This window comes from Rhea americana, unplaced genomic scaffold (genome assembly GCF_003343005.1).
Source record: "Rhea americana isolate MKP2758 unplaced genomic scaffold, rheAme1 scaffold_526, whole genome shotgun sequence".
Classification (NCBI taxonomy): Eukaryota; Metazoa; Chordata; class Aves; order Rheiformes; family Rheidae; genus Rhea; species Rhea americana.
In genome coordinates this window covers 22,609-40,652 of record NW_028186675.1, presented here as the reverse complement: position 1 = coordinate 40,652, position 18,044 = coordinate 22,609, and the positions used below count along the sequence as shown (strand labels likewise).

General features: G+C 37.9%; 1 protein-coding gene across 2 annotated transcripts in view; it reads left to right on the top strand.

The window, feature by feature from the left end:
• The first annotated feature begins 2,764 nt into the window (after positions 1–2,764).
• The window catches only part of KPNB1 (karyopherin subunit beta 1), a 23,312-nt gene continuing 8,032 nt past the window's right edge, over positions 2,765–18,044 (top strand). Inside the window, exons 1-12 of one of the 2 annotated variants that reach the window (XM_085318216.1) lie at positions 2,765–2,950; positions 4,656–4,856; positions 6,938–7,090; positions 8,126–8,185; positions 8,513–8,602; positions 9,018–9,128; positions 10,732–10,833; positions 12,056–12,280; positions 12,827–13,018; positions 14,487–14,617; positions 15,812–15,959; positions 16,288–16,359. In XM_085318216.1, the coding sequence (XP_085174342.1) occupies positions 4,740–4,856; positions 6,938–7,090; positions 8,126–8,185; positions 8,513–8,602; positions 9,018–9,128; positions 10,732–10,833; positions 12,056–12,280; positions 12,827–13,018; positions 14,487–14,617; positions 15,812–15,959; positions 16,288–16,359 (1,401 nt within the window). In that variant the 5' untranslated portion in view covers positions 2,765–2,950; positions 4,656–4,739. Of the gene's footprint in view, positions 2,951–4,655; positions 4,857–6,937; positions 7,091–8,125; positions 8,186–8,512; positions 8,603–9,017; positions 9,129–10,731; positions 10,834–12,055; positions 12,281–12,826; positions 13,019–14,486; positions 14,618–15,811; positions 15,960–16,287; positions 16,360–18,044 lie in introns of those variants that run through there. The other variant, XM_085318215.1, reaches the window with a different exon arrangement.

Below are 18,044 nucleotides of genomic sequence, written 5' to 3'. Positions count from 1 at the left end.
GGGGGGGGGAGGAGGGGAAATGAATGGAGGGGAACTTTGTTTTCCAGAAGAAAAGCTTTATTGCACCAAAATCCATGTTCATGAAGTTTTTCTCTAAGCGTCCCTGTTTATGAAGATTTTTTTTCTCTTAAAAAATCATTTTATGTATGTGCTAAAATTGAGAATGGCTCAGGGAAGYTTTAACTCACCATTGAAGGAATATATATATTTTTTGTTTGTTTTTTTCCTTTCTTTGCTTAGTCAAGATATTACTGCAACTGTTTCAAGGCCCTTAGAGGGAAAGGGTTGGCAATGCTGGTTTGCTGTCCTTGAAGGGATCCTAGCTTATTTTAACAGGGGTGTGCTATTCATGTCACTTCAATATTATTGCTGTCACTCATTTTTCATTATGATTACAACCAAAATTATTCTTCCTTTCTAARCAGTCATATGTGCATTTGTCTCCACTTGTTTAAACTGTGAAAGTAGTATGGTCTTTATTATYGCTCTTCCATTTTAAGCTGTGTGAAACATCCCTGAGAATCATAATTGGCACAGCTTTTACATGTAAGTGTCCATTTTGATTCTCATTTTGTAAATGACTATTTCCTAAATCATAGGATCTCCTAAAAATCTTAGGGACCTAGGGTTAGATTGATATTCCTCCACAGTGCCATATGAAGCCTATCAGACTGGGCAGCTCATGATTTTATGCATTTCAGACTTTAAAAAAAAACTGTTGGATGGGCCAGTTTCTCAGGATTTCATTTATACTTGGTTTCTTGGTGCAGAGTACAAGGTTGAAGTCAAGGCAGCGAGCAGAGGAAGCAGAATTTGTGCAGGGTACATGAGGGGGTAAAGTTTGTGTCCTGGTTTGGGAAGTGGGCAGGGGTTGGTGCAGGATTCCCTGAAGAACAGGGGGCTGAGGAGTTCCCATCTCAACTATGAGAGCGAGTGCAGCGAGGAGGCTTGGGTTTACTGGAAGAAGCATAGAAGATAAGAAGGAGACGAAGGATGTAGGGTTCTGGGTTGTTCATATTATAAAGTGGTAYGTGGGTAGGAAGAACTTTAGCTGGATCTGGGGGAGCAGGAAGGAAGCACGGAAGAATGATGGGAAGAGGTTGGAGGTGTGGGATTGGGTTAGAGGTTCTGTGCCAGGGGCTGCTGATAGTAGTAGCCAAGCAAAGAAAGTTTGAAATGAACTCCCAGTTAGTTAATGGAGGTGTATCCAAATACATTTATTCTTKCTTTTCTCCCTGCTGTATTTAATTTAGACCCCCCTTCTGAAATTTTTCATTGACATTTCTTTTTAGTGTGGAAGTTGAAAAGTCACATGCATCTGCATTCACTTTGAGTCTTAATGTAATGCTTTTAACTTCTAGCAGGAATTATTCTCAAAGTTCCTCAGAAAGACAAATYTTTTTCCAAACTCGTAAGAGAAATCCAATGGGCATTTCCTCAACTTTGGAATTCTAGTTAGATTTTCTTCTCAAAGGTGACAACAGTGCTTTTCTTTTTTGCCCTGTGAACATTTCTGAAGGGTTTCTGATTTCTGGCATTATAAAATTCAGTGTCTCAAGTATGAGCAATCTTTCTGGATGAGAAGCTATTTCTATTTTYATGGTATATTTGTAGGTTTTTTTGTCTAGAGCATTAAAATTTCGGGATATTTCTGACTGGACAACTGGACGACTATTTTGTTTCCAGATTCTGCATCACTGAAAATGTGAAGCCCAAGATACTGGATTCTGTGTTTCTGTTGAACTTTTAGAAGTCAAGCTAGTTTTAAAAGTAGCTATTTTTGTGCCCTGAAGTCTTTGTGTGTATCTTAAGTTCTGTTATACAGGCTTTTAAAATTGATTACATGCAACTATATATTAAATGAAATGTTTTCTGGAAAGCTACATTATTCCTTATCTATTTGGAGTAAAATGGCTTTGAAAATAGTATTGTTTCCACTATTTATTAGAAAGTTGTTTGCCTTTTAAATAGGCAGAATGCTTCATATAGTCAGTTTATTGAAAATGTTTTGCATCAAAATCTTAGCTGTATCTTCTRTGCAGTAGAAGTCTGTAAAATGCAAAGCTACCAAGTTGCCAAATCAAATTTAAATGCGGAGGTGCTTCTCACTAGATACCACTAAAACSAAGTGGTACAGATGTCAGGTTTTTATCCATGCATGCACTTTTGGTGGGGATAATTTTCATGTGTGTATATATCTTTGATTGCAGGGAAGTATATAGTAAGCTTACTCTTAAAAATCTATTTTAATGCAGCAAGAGAGCAGCTGATTTAACATTTTTAAAATTCCTGTATTTAGTTATAATTTGTGTGTTTGCCTTGAAGGAAGAAAATTAGTAGAGAGTTATTCTTTACCATGTTTGATATCCATCTAGAAAATACRTAACTTTGCATAAGACCCGAGTAGTTTATTTAAAGGAATACTTAAGTAGGCAGGTAATCAAAGTAGGCAGGAGCATCAAAGGTAAGTCTCAAGTAAGCTGAAAAAAATCCAGAGAAGTCCAATGTCTATTTACGTTGCTTTCCAGCAGTTCTAATTAGGAGCTTAACGTACATAATCTTGGGATAGAAACACAGTTGTCATGCAGTAGCAGAGGTTTGCTGTTGGCTTGATGCTGAAGAAACTTCAGTGAGTGTTCRTCTTGTTTTACTGGATAAATACAGGTTTTTCCTCATTAGTCGGGACAAATTAATAGCTCATATTGCTGCAGGAGAAAGGAAAGAGAAATGTTTCTGTTGATGAGCAGCTTTCTCCTCTGCCCACCAGCCTACTTTCCTCGTGGAACTGTCCAGAGTGCTGGCAAACCCGGGAAACAGTCAAGTTGCTCGAGTTGCGGCTGGCTTACAGATCAAGAACTCCTTAACATCCAAGGACCCAGATATCAAGGCCCAGTACCAACAGAGATGGCTTGCAATCGATGCCAATGCCCGCAGAGAAGTCAAGAATTATGTAAGTTTTTTTTTTTTTTTCCTGATTCTTTTCCTTTGGGGATGAATGACTAATGAGTTCCTATGCCTCCTTTTCTACCTGAAAAGTCTTCCATTTGCTGGCTTCTCTCTCTCATGAAGCAACTTCATCTGTACATGCTTTGACACTTTATTGCTTATAGCATATTTAATCTATAGAAATATTAGGTTAAAAAMCAAGCAAATAGGTGGCTATTGCTTTTATATTGCTGTGTGTAAATACTTCTACAAAGCAATTTTTAAGTACTCACCTGTGATTCTGGAGTTAGTGGGGGGATGACTTCCTCACTAGGTGATTTCAACTGGATTGATGCTTGCTTTTTATTCTTRTGCCTGAACTGTTTTACAATCTGTGATTAATATCTTTGAAACGTATTGTGTGTGTAAACACACATTTACACRGGCCATAGAAGACCTAAAGAGTTAGTAGAATGTAGTCATAAATATGCAAGTTCCAAATGTGAAATGGTATTTTTAGATTTTGTACAGGTGTAGAATTTCCTGAGGACTTTATATTCTTCTGTAATTAAAGTACAGGACTTGCAGTGATAAAACTGTAGTGGTAGAGGTTTTTTTTTTTTCACTTGTAAGAATGAAGGTGTATTTTGATGTACACAATGTTATGTAATTAATGCAAGTTGGCTATAAGCTTTTATGTAATGTTTTTATCTTAACAGATGTCTTTGAATCTGTGTATAGTAGAGTATCGTTAGGCAGTTTGTTATGATACAACTTTAATTTTTTATTGCATTGGCTATTGAAGTAGGTATGGGGAAGCTTAGCTTATATCGTAAATGGGAGCTGTCATATTGTTGTATATTAAAAGCTAACAAAGCCAGTTTATTGCTGTCCTCCTGTCAAACTAAAGCAAAATCCTTTATGTCTTATCAAGCTGATATGTTGGATGCTTTTACTTAATTTACTTTACTGACTGGCTTTTCCTTAACTGGAGAACTGAATACTGAAGTATGTGGTGCTAACTGCTACTGTGAATACCAGAGGAAAAGCCATCAAGCTTATCCCTTCTTGCCCATCTCAGGAGGCAGAGTGGGCAAAGGTGGGAGGAGAGTTGTAGCTAATTTGGGAGAGGCTAACATTATAAGTACTGTATTTACTAAGAGAATGAATAGACAATTAAGATACATAATGGAAAATTCTGAAATGTGCCCCTTCTCCCTTTTTAAAGAAAGTTATTGAAATGTAAAAAAAAAAAAAAGTTCTTCTGATTAGAATTGAAATAAATCTAAAAAAACCCTTTTCAATCCTATTAAGATTATCTTCTCATAAACAATCTAGGATTATTTTGGATTTTAAACCACTATTTGTTTAGCTTTTTGTAACTTTGCTCTATAACACAAGCAGGAAAATGCTGTGGAGTGAGTCATCAATGTGCATTATGATATACAGTATTATGTATGGGATTTAAAGGATGTGGTAGAAATATGTGTAATCGCACAACTGTATCTCACTTCCTGAAGTAGGTAACCATGGGTAAGGTCATTTCAAACATTCTCTGCCTGTGGTCAAGTGCTTGCTCTGCAAGAAAGCAATACAAACCAACTACTTTACTGGCAGAAGGGGGGTACATTTGGAATACCTTTATCAAGTGGAAATAAAAGTGGCAAGCTGATGTCCATCCATTTCTGGTTACTGACATTAGATAATCCTGTATAAATCTCTTGTCACAGGTTTTGCAGACACTGGGCACAGAAACGTACAGGCCCAGTTCAGCCTCTCAGTGTGTGGCTGGTATTGCATGTGCAGAGATTCCCATGAACCAGTGGCCTGAACTCATTCCCCAATTGGTAGCTAATGTTACAAATCAACATAGCACTGAGCACATGAAAGAGTCGACATTAGAGGCCATTGGATACATCTGTCAGGATATTGTAAGTATCTTTTTATGSTGTACTGCCATAACCTCTCCCCAGTGCTTTTTCTTTTCCAGACTTTCATATGCTACACCTCTATATCTAAGAGACTGTAATGCTCTTTGTAGTTGTCTTCCAATACTTGTCCTGAGGATATCTTGGTGTGAACAGAACAGCATGATGTATTAGTAAACATGCAAGAATGATATCTGAAAGAACTGACCTGCTTTCACAATACAAATCCAGGTCATCTTTCATAAAATGCAGGCTTAAGTCTATATATCCCTCTGGTCATGTGATGGTGAGGGATGCTGTTATAAAACTTTAAATGTCAGTTGTGTAAAATAGTTAATGATAGGTGACAAATGTTTAATTCACTTGTGTGTGGGGGGGGGAACTTGACAACTACCTTCATGTGATGTGTCTCTTTATCCTTAATCTAGGAATTTTTGATACCTGGACAAGAATATTTTGCTGATGTGGACAAGAATATTTTACTGTTTGAGGCACCTTGTATAGAAGTTCTCTTGRTTTTATTGCTGTAGTTTGTCATAACTTGATGTGTTGCATCAAGCAGCTAATCTGAGCTGCTCCGAAAACCTGTGTATTGTCTGATTTACCACTGGAGGAAAAAAATGAATTGCTCCTTTTTTTGGTGTTATTTAATGCCTTAGAATGTGCATGCTTYGTATTGCTTGTTGAACATCAATGTAGTGAGTTAGAAAGGTAAATATTCTCTTTCATGCTGCTTATCAGGCTACAGGAGWTTTGTCTCTCCTCTTAGTTTATAATTGTGTTGGATTGTAAGCATATTCCACTACCTCTTCTGTGCTTACAGATGTTYAAAAGAGTAGGGTGCTGTGGAGGTTGTCCCATTTGCAGGAATAAGGATGGAATATTGCAGTTGGCTTGGGAATCTTCCACTGTAGATGGAGAGRTCTGAAGAATGTAATGGCTGCGGAAGGGACCCTTTTTGAAGAAGAAAGGGAAAAGTCAGTGAGGGAAACCCCATAGGACAAAATGAGGAGCAATAACAGATCCATCGATGAGGACAAGTAGTAAAAGAAACAGAATAAGGCATAAGAAAAGACCAGTGTAAATTAGATTTTTGAAAAACACCTGAAAAGATGCATGGTTTTCAATACACTGATTGTCTGAACAGCTCATAGCACTGACTAACATAAAGTTAAAAATGAAAATGGAGCAGAAGTCCTGGGAAAGAGGCTTGGATGGGGGTAAATGTCTTCAGAGAGACCAAGTGATATAAACYAAGAAATCTACAGTTGTACGGGAGAGGGAATCCAGGTCAAACATTGTTTGTTACAAGTTTATCCAAGACTTTAATGCAAGTTAGTTATTTGCTTGGAAGATGAGTATGGCTTGTTCTTTGGAATTTTGAATACCTTGATTGCTGAATRGGTATGTTGTAAATAAGACTATTTGTAGTATTTGTAGTTTGTCAGTTGCAGTGCGACACTGTGTGTGGTTTGGACCTCTGACTGGATAAATTCTGATGTAATGATTAATACAGTTATTTGAGAATCTTGCGGTCTTAAATTTACCATGAAGGAAAAGGTTTAGTCTGTATTCAAAGCTTTAATCTTCAAACTTTGAATGCTTAACAGCTAGATGTCCTTGCTACTGGTCCAGGCAAAATTTTCCTGTCCTATGCCTAAAGAAGAGTCACCTTTAACCAATAAAAGTATCAATCACAACTGCTGGTATAGACTTCTCTACTCATAATACAGCAGAATGGAAAAAAAAGTCAATGTTATTAACATCCTAATTGAATCAAGTCAAGTAGTCTGAAGCTTGTTGATCTATTATTTGAAACAATGGAGTTTATTTAGTGTTCATGACTTAAACCTCTGGGATAGGCGTACTCAGTTCAGTCTTCCCTTTCCTGTTTCAGAAGCTATAAAGATGTCATGGTGTACAAAAAATTCCTTTTATTTTCTGGTGCTCAGAGTGAACAAAGACCTTGGCTTTAAATGTCTTAATTTYTATGTGTAGATTTCAGCATCAAGCTTTGAGAATATTCTGAAATATGGAAAAAGAGTCGTTCATCTGGCAAATAACTTTATCAATGCCTCATTTAGGAGCCAGAGCAGCTTCAGGACAAATCCAATGAGATCCTGACAGCCATTATCCAGGGAATGAGAAAGGAAGAGCCCAGCAACAATGTGAAGCTAGCAGCTACTAATGCACTCCTGAACTCTTTGGAATTCACCAAAGCAAACTTTGACAAAGAGGTGAGGGGAAAACAGTAATGGTTCTTGGCCTAAAATGCAGGAAGTGAATCCACGGTCTATGATGAGAAATCATGCACCACGCTGAGTTTTGATGGATAATTCTGTTGCAGCTGAGACTTGGATTCATTTCTCTAAATCTGGTGTGTCATTGTAATGCAGAGATACTGTGGAAATCTTCAGATATTCATCAATGGAAAGGAAGCATCATTGAATTTTTTTTTGATAAATATGAACTGACCTTAGAGTTTAGCCTATTAGATGCTCTGCTTCCTGATCAGACTACTCTATAATGCTGCTGTAAGAATACAAGCTTGGATCAGCACTTTCTTTCAAGTGGAGTGGCAGCAATCCAGTTTTAACTTTGCCTCTGAAAATTGTTGGGGGAGGAAGACTGGTAAGAGCCTTCGGAATAGGGGCCTCTGATTTGTTTCGTTTTCTTTGGGCTAAGTASATCTCCTATGTCCTTACCAAGGAGAGTACAGGGAAGATGCAATAGAAATAATACTGAACCTTCAGCTTAGAAGCTCTTCTAATGAAATCTTTTCTTGGTCTAGAGTCTAGCTGGTGTTGATTTGGATTAACTAGAGTCTTTCAAAATTTGAAGTGGGAGGTGCATAATTCATTCAAGTGTATTTCTACTGGTCTTAAATACTGTAAATAGTTTAATTTGTGTAAGTTTCTTGAATATTCCATTTTTGAGGTTTCTTGAAGGAATTGCTGAAATAGTTCAGGAAACAACAACAGGATTTTTTTGTTGTTGTTGTTTCCTTTTAGAAGAAGGTAGTCTCTTAGTATGGACCTACTTTTCTTTTTTTGCAAAGCCTGCTAATGTCTTTTAAAATTCAAGTTTAGGATTCACATTGGAGGAAGAAATTATTTAAAATACTGCAGTGAATGGTAAACTGTTCCATTCCTTTAAGTGCTGTATGAGTGATTGTACTAGTCAAGACTCAAAATATATCCTCCATAGGAAGACCTGTAAAGACTTCGATTCTTTTGTAATACAGTTCTAATATTCTTTTATTTCTTCTTCAGTCTGAAAGGCACTTTATTATGCAAGTAGTCTGTGAAGCAACGCAGTGTCCGGATACAAGGGTGAGTGAAAATACGTGTCCTGGTTTGTCATTGCACCTTTTCTTGTGGAGCTCTCTAGAAGCTCTATCATCATAATTCAAAGATTCAAAAAGTGTTACACAAAATAGGTAGTATTCTATAAAATGACTGGTGCACCTGTGAATTCTCGAACAACACTTTAAATGAGAACAACTAGTAGGACCTTATGGTGAAAGACTTCCTTATGTAAGGAGTGAACTAAATCWGCAAAGATGCAGGATTATTAATCTGTGGTAGGCTAGAATTATGCTTGTTTTTCAAAGCACTCAGGGAAGTGTCACATCTTTGACCCATTTTCTACTCTTACAGGTACGAGTGGCTGCCTTACAGAATTTGGTGAAGATTATGTCCCTCTATTATCAATACATGGAGACATATATGGGTCCTGCTCTTTTTGCTGTGAGTACTCAGTTTTTCTTCTATAGTAGTTTGACCTCTGCCTGTACTTCTCTCTCTTAACCTGAGAGGAAAAGTTCTTTCTTGCAGTCCCAATTTCTTTGGTTTTTTTCCTTTGGATGTAGTTTTGTCCGTGGCTGCATGCTGTGGATACCTCTCTCCAAGCAAAATTGGTAAAACCAACATCTGGTGTTTCAGACTTGAGACTCCAGTGCTGATTAATTGATTTACTTGGCAGTCCTAACTAGGTGCTGATCACTGATAAGCCTCTGAATGAGGAGGTTGTCTTCAAGAACAATCATGTGGCRTCTCTTTTCAGGCAATCTAGAATCTTGTACCACATAGCCAAAAGAAAATGGGGCATATGTTTGAGGAGGAATAACTTGCTGAAACATCYTTCTCTTTTGTGTTTGTAAAGATCACTATTGAAGCAATGAAAAGTGACATAGATGAGGTGGCTCTACAGGGAATAGAATTCTGGTCAAATGTCTGTGATGAGGAGATGGACCTGGCTATAGAGGCATCTGAGGTGAGCTTGCAATGACTACTGGAGGGGAGTGAATGCCCATGATCATCTGTTTGAGAATGTGGAAATGCTGTGGCTGAAATGGCTGTGAAGGTTCTCCTGTTCTTTGAAGCGTAATACTGTATGAAAGCCTGTCTGAGTGCTTTGTATGGGAGTCCTGAGTCCGTGATGAGAGATCATGCACCGCTCTGATATTACGTGATGCATGTCTGTTACGGAAGCTGAGAYCTGAGGCTGCATGAAACCCACAAGACTTGTTGACTCTGCAGATACTATGTGTGCTGCAGACATTAGCGTAGTGTGCTGGTATCCAGCTTAGTTTTTAGCTGCTAGCTTGAGTGCTGTAAGCTGTCTTACTCAAGGCTCAGCTATGGTTAATTTATTCTGCTGTTTAAGGTAAATTTGAAGCTACTGTAATTAAGGTTGCACAGGAGTCTCCATTTGTAACTCCCTCTAACCCATTGTTTTATTTTTTGGGGCTTCATAGGTTTCCTAATGTAAAATTTGTAGTAAAACTTGAATTAAAAACAGTTTTGCTTACTAGATTAGGGTAAACTGGCTTTTTAAAGGAGCAGAATGATTTTAATGCCAACCTGTCTGGGAACTGAAACTACTTAAGATAAAGACTATCTGACAGTTTGAGAATACACTGACATACAAACGCTAGTTTTCTGAAAGTGGTACGTGGCAGCTACCTGACTTTTTAGCATTCCAAAGTCAATCCATGCTACGCCTGTAAGGTTAACCTAAATGCAYGTTAAGCATGTACATTAGGCACAATGTAATATGAGAAAATTTTCAGTATCATGAAGATTTTTTGAGCTGTTGCTTCATTAAAATGGCATCTTGAGTTAGTGAAATATATGAATTGTAATGAAGGGAGAGAATTTCTTCCAGTTACATACTTTCTTTGAGGCATAGCAGACTTCATATGTTAYGCTGATACGTAGTGTTTCTGGGATTATTATAGGCACAAGCAATTTAGGACTAACCCAGTGTTCAGAAAGATTGCTCATGATCTATATGTTATGTTATTTATGTGTTAAAGATAATTTTATTGGCTGAAATAAAAGCAATTATTATCCTTTACAATGCACAGGCTGGAGATGATTTTGGGGTATTGTTCTGCATGCAGGTGCTGTTTGCATAAATTAGATCAATAATAGCTTAAACTTTGAAGGGCTCTAGATGAATCATTTCCATCTTGAAAAGTAGCTAAATATACTTTTGTGTTGAATGTTCAAAATAGCAAGGATAAAAGGACAAGTCAGCAAATAGCTTCAGTTTATATACTGAAGACCTTGCTTTTTCTACTTGGGGTCACTTGTTACTTGCACAACTGCAAACTGAAAATATTTATTTGCACCGTGTGAGGAGGGGCTCAATATGTGCATGGAATGGAAAATTGCACTTGCACTTCAAATACTCAGCTGGCGTTGGTTTGGGGTGTCCTTCAGATTCCTGTGTGTTACTGGTAACTTAAAGTTTGTGTTGGGGRGGAGAGGAGAGCATGAGAATAAGAGAACTTGTGTTTATTGAAGTTTACAATTCAGAATTTATGACTTTAGGCCCACTGAGGATCACTTTGTAACTTTATTTTGTCTAGGCAGCAGAGCAAGGAAGACCTCCAGAGCACACTAGCAAATTTTATGCTAAGGGAGCATTACAGTATTTGGTCCCAATTCTAACACAGACGCTAACAAAACAGGTGAGTTGCAAATTTCCTGATGCATGTCAGAAAATGTCTACATTGCCTATCTTAAAGTTATGTAAGTTCTGTAACAGTGATGCTACTCTTGAATGGAATGGCAAACTGTGAATGGTGTTCATTGCTTGCTTGCRTAGGTGACTTCTTGATAATGTTCAGCCTAAAAGATACTTTAGGCCCCCATTACAGTTTGTAACAGTGTGCTTGTTCTGAGCACCGGTTGTGGCAGTCCTTGGTCTGTGATGAGACACCATGCACCACTCTGACCGAATGATGCATTGTTCTTTAGAGCTGAGACTTTGAGACTGCATGGAGTATCATTTTTATGCTGTATTCTGTTAACACAYGCTTGTATTTGACATAAGTAGAGGTTTTAGTTATCTGTGTTCCTCRTGAAATGTTTGTAAGTTTAAAACTAGTGTACAGTTTGTTTCATTTGAGATCCCGTTCTTGGAATTTTTAAGCTTTACATGTTCTTGGGTCCACATTTATTTGATGCCTGCTAAGGACTTCATGGGGACTTGTTTGGACTGTTTCACAGTCTAATCAAAATTAATGGAATTACACTCTACAGCAGGCCYAATTATAAAACAGAACTGTTAATTAAACCATACAGGATGGAGTTCACTTGTCTTATTGTTGTGAAATGGGAAAATGCTTGGCGTGTTCTTAGTGTATCCAGTGACTTGTTTCCATGTCTGTTTTTGTATTGTGGTCCGTTTGAATGTGGAGAGTTAAATTGCAGGAGGTTTTAAAGTGATTGTTAAAACAGGAAAAATAAAACAGGTAAGCAAATCACAGGTACATAGCTTCAAAGGAATTTGATAAGTGGCTGAGCTAACAGTTGGGGGGGAAGAAGCTCTTTAACTGGCTATACCTAGGTACAGCAGGCTGCTCTCTGCAAGGCAATGGCTTGGATGAAAGAAACCCAAAATCTCAATCTAGATGTGAGAAGCAGTTTGGAAGATGCATGAGGATAGTGTGGGTATGTCAGGAATGAGCTCACAGCCTTAAAACTGGATGGGAAGATAGAGATGATGCAATTCAGGTTGTTTCTCTGCCAGAGAGGTAGCTGGTACTTCATAAATCTGAATTAATTTCTAAATAAAACACCATGTAATAAGGCAATGTTACTTGCCRTAGGTCCAACAGAATACCATGGCTGTGGCTGGTAAGGGATATTGTTCTCCCGGACTGACCAGGACTGCTATTCTTCTCCTAGGATGAAAATGATGATGATGATGACTGGAACCCCTGTAAAGCCGCAGGAGTTTGTCTCATGCTCCTGGCGACCTGCTGTGAAGATGACATTGTTCCTCATGTGCTGCCCTTTATTAAAGAACACATTAAAAATCCAGATTGGCGGTACAGAGATGCAGCTGTAATGGCTTTTGGGTGCATTTTGGAAGGACCGGAGCCTAACCAGCTCAAACCACTAGTCATACAAGTAAGGCTCATCATGTTTTCTTGGAGGCTCTTAGAACAAAAACTTTCAAATTTACTTGCAGGATGTACTGGGGCATAGTTGAGCATAAGTTACTTTGTACACAATTTACTTTACRCATTGTTCTTAATCTGAGGAAAAGCAAAAGGATGCCTTCTAATCATTATGGTTTAGAGAGATTTGGGTAGCAAAGGCTGAGCGTAGATACTGGAAGCTACTGTGATTAATTGTGTTGACTGTCGCTGAAATGGGAATATCTCATCATGGGCTGAGAGCATGTAGCTAGGCTACACGGCTTTCACAACAGGAATTTACAGGACTTCAGAATACCTGGCTCTAGACGCTTCAACACTCAGATCTTATCCACTGTGAAGTAACTTTATGAATCTTCAGGTATTGGCACAATGACTCAAATAGATCTAGATGGATTTTTTTCCCCTTTTTGCTTATCAAAATCGATTGCTARCTCTTAAACAGTCAGAAACAGTGGCAATTATTTCATATATTAAATATAGTCCCGTCTTTCTGCTGATCGCAATTATATTCTAGGCTATGCCAACTCTAATAGAACTAATGAAGGACCCTAGTGTTGTGGTTCGAGACACAACTGCATGGACTGTGGGCAGGATCTGCGAGATGCTTCCTGAAGCTGCCATCAATGACATATACCTCGCTCCACTGCTGCAGTGTCTGATTGAGGGCCTGAGTGCTGAGCCCAGAGTGGCCTCCAATGTGTGCTGGGTAAGGCAGTTCCTTTGCTGTTTAACRTACAGTAGGTGTGTATCAAAAAGAACAACAGAGTTCATTAAGAAAGTCCAGAGCTTAAATATATTTAAATGTATTTCGGAGACAAGTCATGGCTTGGTCATCCAGCACATGCAACTGTGGTGAACTGTAAGATAGTCTAATTTGTTTTATGGTTCTACTGAGGAGAGAAATGCTAGTGTTAGCAGGATGTGGAAGTTGTCTTTGGTTTAAAAATGCTGTGGAAACTGTCCCAGAAAACAGATGTGACAGCTCTGGGATTTAACTTTTTCTCAGGGCAGCTGGATTGCCTTTACATCTTAAGGGAGACATAAGATACTTTGTTTCTCATATCCTATTACCAAAGCCTGTTTCTTGCCTTGGTTTCAGAGCTAGTTTGAGGAGCAGGAGATACTTTGTTCCCTTATGGAGCTTTGATCTGAGTTACTGGAGCCCCCTTGGGTTAGCTCGCTGAGTTCAATTGTATCTTCTTTATGCATGTTTACTACCAAGTGGCAGGTCTGGTCTTTTGCTGTGAAGAGGGTATGTCCCTTACTGCTTCTTAACAGAGCTACTCAATCCTCATTGAGAGGATTTGGCTAGAGATGAGTGTTTGCATGTCAAAAACAAGTTCAAGGAACTACAGAATTCATTCTTTCAGTACTGCAGAGGTCTGAAGACTTCTAGTCAGTGCAGAAGCTTTTTCCYTGATCTGTTGATCCTGACAAAGTTCACGTAGCTGTGGCTCTTGTCTCCTGAAGATAATGAATAGTGTGTGTGTGTATGTATATATATRTAATGTGTGTATGTATCTTTAAATTGAAGTGAAAATCAGGAGACTTTCATCYTTTTTGTTTAATCCATCTGTCTTTCAGAGCAGTTGCAATTGCTCTGCAGCTGGGAATTTGAGCAGTCCACGGCCTTCTCTARTGAGGATTTTAAGTTGTGATAATGCCAGATAATAGGTAGAATCTGTTAATACCCTGTGTAGTTGAGGCAGTCTGCCTTTATGCTGTTAGATTCTTGACAACTGCCAGTTGCTGAGACCAGTAATACTATGCAGACAAATGTCTGCAGGTAATTTAACCACCTTGCATGTTAATATCGCATTTGAAGTCCTTTAAGATTTTCACTTTTGTTGCTTTGAAATTTTCACCTTTGCTACGCAAAGGTTCTGTGCAGTAAGCAAATAGCTGTTTATGAAGAGAACAGTTAATCCTGCACCTGTGTGTTTTTTTTTGTTTTGTTTTCTTTTAAGAATAAGAAATCTTATTTGAGCTTGAAATATACAGGAAGTCTGATTTCTGATGGACTCCAAGGAATGGCATATGTTTTCTCCAAAAACCATTTCCTTTTGGAAATTGAACACCATTCCACTAATCTGTCCTTAGAATGATTAAGATATCAAATATGTTTCTTGACTTGTGGTCATAGYCTCACTAGAAATGGTTGTTCTCTATTTCAGGCCTTCTCTAGTCTTGCTGAAGCTGCCTATGAAGCTGCAGATGTAGCTGATGATCAGGAAGAGCCAGCAACCTACTGCTTATCCTCCTCATTTGAGCTTATAGTTCAGAAACTTCTGGAGACCACAGATAGGTAACATTAAAGTTGGTTTAAGCTCTGCAAAGATGCTCTTATTTCAGACTGTTGATCGTCTTTCTCTTGCAGCTTAGATCTGATTGGTGYTTTATCAGAATTGAGCTTTTTGGCGTTGGTTGGAATACAGAATGCAGATTCCCCAGGAGGAAAGCTGTTCACACAGAATAATATCTCAGTGTTTTGTCCATGCTTGTTTTTAGTAAGCCTGGGGTTTTCTCCAAAGGTGTATCTTCTATGTTTTACTTTAAAGTTTTTCAGTACAGTATCAGACTGTGCAGACCTTTGTATGGTTTTTACGACACTTTTCAAGGTTGGCTAGAAGGCTGTTGAATAATCAGGATGGCAGCAAGACATAATTGGAAATCTTTGTTTCTTATAGTTCCTTTTACTGTGACTGTTTTATGCTGTAGTTGTTGCTGTAGTGTTACTACATTTACATTAGCACCAGGTACTCCCAGAAGAGACAAGGACCTAGTTAGGCGAGATACTGTACTTTCCTTAACTAAGCTGATGTATAAATAGACAAGAAAAATATTTTCTCAGCTCTGCAGATGCATAAATAAAAAGGGTAATGTTGAACTCAAAATCTGCCTCCAAGGTCACATAAGGAGTCTTGACAGCTCAGGGTTCAATTCTTGGATCAGTTCAGTCTTCAGTTGAAGCCTTCAGCTGAGCACTACTTAAATGGTGCAACTGTCTAAACAATTCAAAGTCTAAACTCTCTTCTGGTCYGGTTTACTTCAAACTAAAAGTGTAGTGTCTAGCTCAAGGCTATGAAGGACGCTAATCATCTGAGTATAGATCTTGGCTATCTGTATTTCAAATTTAACATTCTCACTAATGTCGCAGAGGAGTGTGAGGTAATAATGTAAGTCGCTCACCTCTTGATCATTTCTTCCAGGTTAGGGTAATAGTACACTGGGATACGAGAGTTCAAAACTTTTTCTGTTCCTGTCCTTGCTACCTTGCTGTCTCTGACTAAAGATGTTGTAAATCATTCTTAGTAGTGAATGAAAACATGTCTCAAAAGTGACTTCACCAATTTCATTTACTTGAAAGTCTGTAATACAGGAATACAATGGTTYGGCTTGTCACAACACTGCAATTTAGCTGTTACTGATTTACTAAAAAAGGGCTGTTTCTAAGCAAGCCTGAGCACTGAGAGCTGAAAATAAATTCCTTCTGTGATAGGCCTGATGGACACCAGAATAACTTGCGGAGTTCTGCGTATGAAGCTCTGATGGAAATAGTGAAAAACAGTGCCAAGGACTGTTACCCTGCTGTCCAGAAGACAACTTTGGTCATTATGGAACGACTTCAGCAAGTGCTGCAGATGGAGGTAGGTAAACCTGAGTTATACCTCCACATTGGTAAGGAGTTTAAGGGAAATAATAGGTCTAATGTTGCTGTTGTGCTGTGGCTTTATCTGGTGTAGAAAAATGAATTTTGTTGCAGCTTGTTTATATTATAGCATAATGTCTTTTTATTTATGTACGCATAGGTAAATATATTAAGCTTCTGGACAGTACCTTTATTTTAAAAGATCAAATATATTTAAAATTGCTTTTTTTGAAGCTCATAGCACTATTAAAATTTCCTGGTTTGCATGGACAGTGATCAAGTCTTTTTATATTTGAGGGGTTTTTGTGCTTTTTTTTTTTCTTCAGTCTCATATCCAGAGCACTTCAGACAGAATCCAGTTCAATGATCTTCAGTCTCTGCTTTGCGCTACTCTACAGGTAAGTTCCTGTTCCTTATTTTGTGGTTATGGAAAAGCAGCACTTCAGAGAAGTTTCCATACCTCAAGAGAATGCAGACTTGGTTCTGGCATTGATAYCTCAATGGTGAAATCGGATCTTGTGTCCCAGTTAATGTGTGAGAGGTGATAAGGTTTGAAAGGCTTCAGCTCTTCCAGTAGAGTACACTTTAAAAACTAGAGTGATTTAATGTGGCATGTTAAAGACAGAATACACTTTCAGATTGGTTATGTTGGCTAAAGATTGAACAATTGCTTTGGTTGGCACAAGCAAAAAAACTCTAATAGCTTTAACGTATTAATTTGCCACTTGTGGTTGATGTTCTTATTTAAAATGGCACTAATCAAAATGCAGTAAGGGTCCTTGAAATTGAACATCTGGTAATGAACAGCGCCTGTGACTTGAAGCATTTGCTCACTTAGTTTCTTGCCTACTCTTACAAAGTCTGCTGAAAACAGCCACTTTTTCCAAACTACTCAGCAGACACATCAGGCAATCTTTCTAAATTCGCATGGTATTTGATATTGAAGCTTTCCTGTTAATACTGCAGAAAAAGTAATATGACTGTGCTTTTCTGCCTGGCTTACTAAAATTATAGGGCACTACTTTAAAAATGTATAATGGATATAGATTCAGCATTACCACAGCTCTGTGCAGCTCTCAGAAGAAAGTTAGATTTTCTCTGGCAGGTGTAGGTGATTACTATATAATCTGAAATAAAAGCAGAATTATTGAATGTCCATCTCTACTCAGATTTATTCCTTTCTTCTGTTATGTTACCTGGTTCTTGGAGTTCATCACTTCATTTCTATTAGCCTAGGAAATGGAACCTTTTCTTCAGCTATGGGTAGCAACCGGTTTCTATTGRCAATCAATTTTAGCTTTCCATTCTCCAAATGAGGTTAGAAGGTCTCCTGGGCATTGTCTCCAAGTTGCTTTGAATCACTAACTTTAATCCTTCTTGTTTAAAAGCCAGTAGTGTTAACTGATACTTTTATTCTCTGCAATTTTTAGAGTAAGTTTTCAAATAATGGCTGGATAGAAATAATCTGTCTTTATGTCTTTGGTTTAATGGGGAGACTTCAGTATCTAGGATCTCTCATTTTGGCACGATGTGATCACTGATCTCTGTCAGGTCATCTATTTGCACTTGTGGGAAGTGTGGTRCAGGTAGCACAGATGGAATTAAATTGTTAGTTATAATTTACAAAGATACTTTGCTTCACTCACAAAATCAGAACTATGAGTATTTACAGTAGCTACAGCAGATACTTAATACCACTAACTGAATAATTAGCAGAGGGATTTTTTTCAGTGATATGTAGTCAAATGTATTATTCTGTTGCATAGTTTTTCTTTTCTGCTGAAAACACCCTTAAACTACAGCAGGAGGAAAAAAAAAAAGTAATGCTTAGAAGGATGAGGAAAATCAAGAACTWTTATTTAATCAAAGTCAATCTCTTTGAGATGACTCAGTTTAAAGAATCAGASTTGAAATAATTATTTTCCCCTTCAGGTTAAGGGATCTGTCTTTCTCTTTTTCATAGGAAATGCAAATTTATTTTAAATACAGAACACAGCTTTGATGTATCCTTATTCCACATGCTGAAAGAGACTGTCAGAATTGTACAGGGTGAGCAGAGCATAAATTAAGTTTAGGTGTTTAC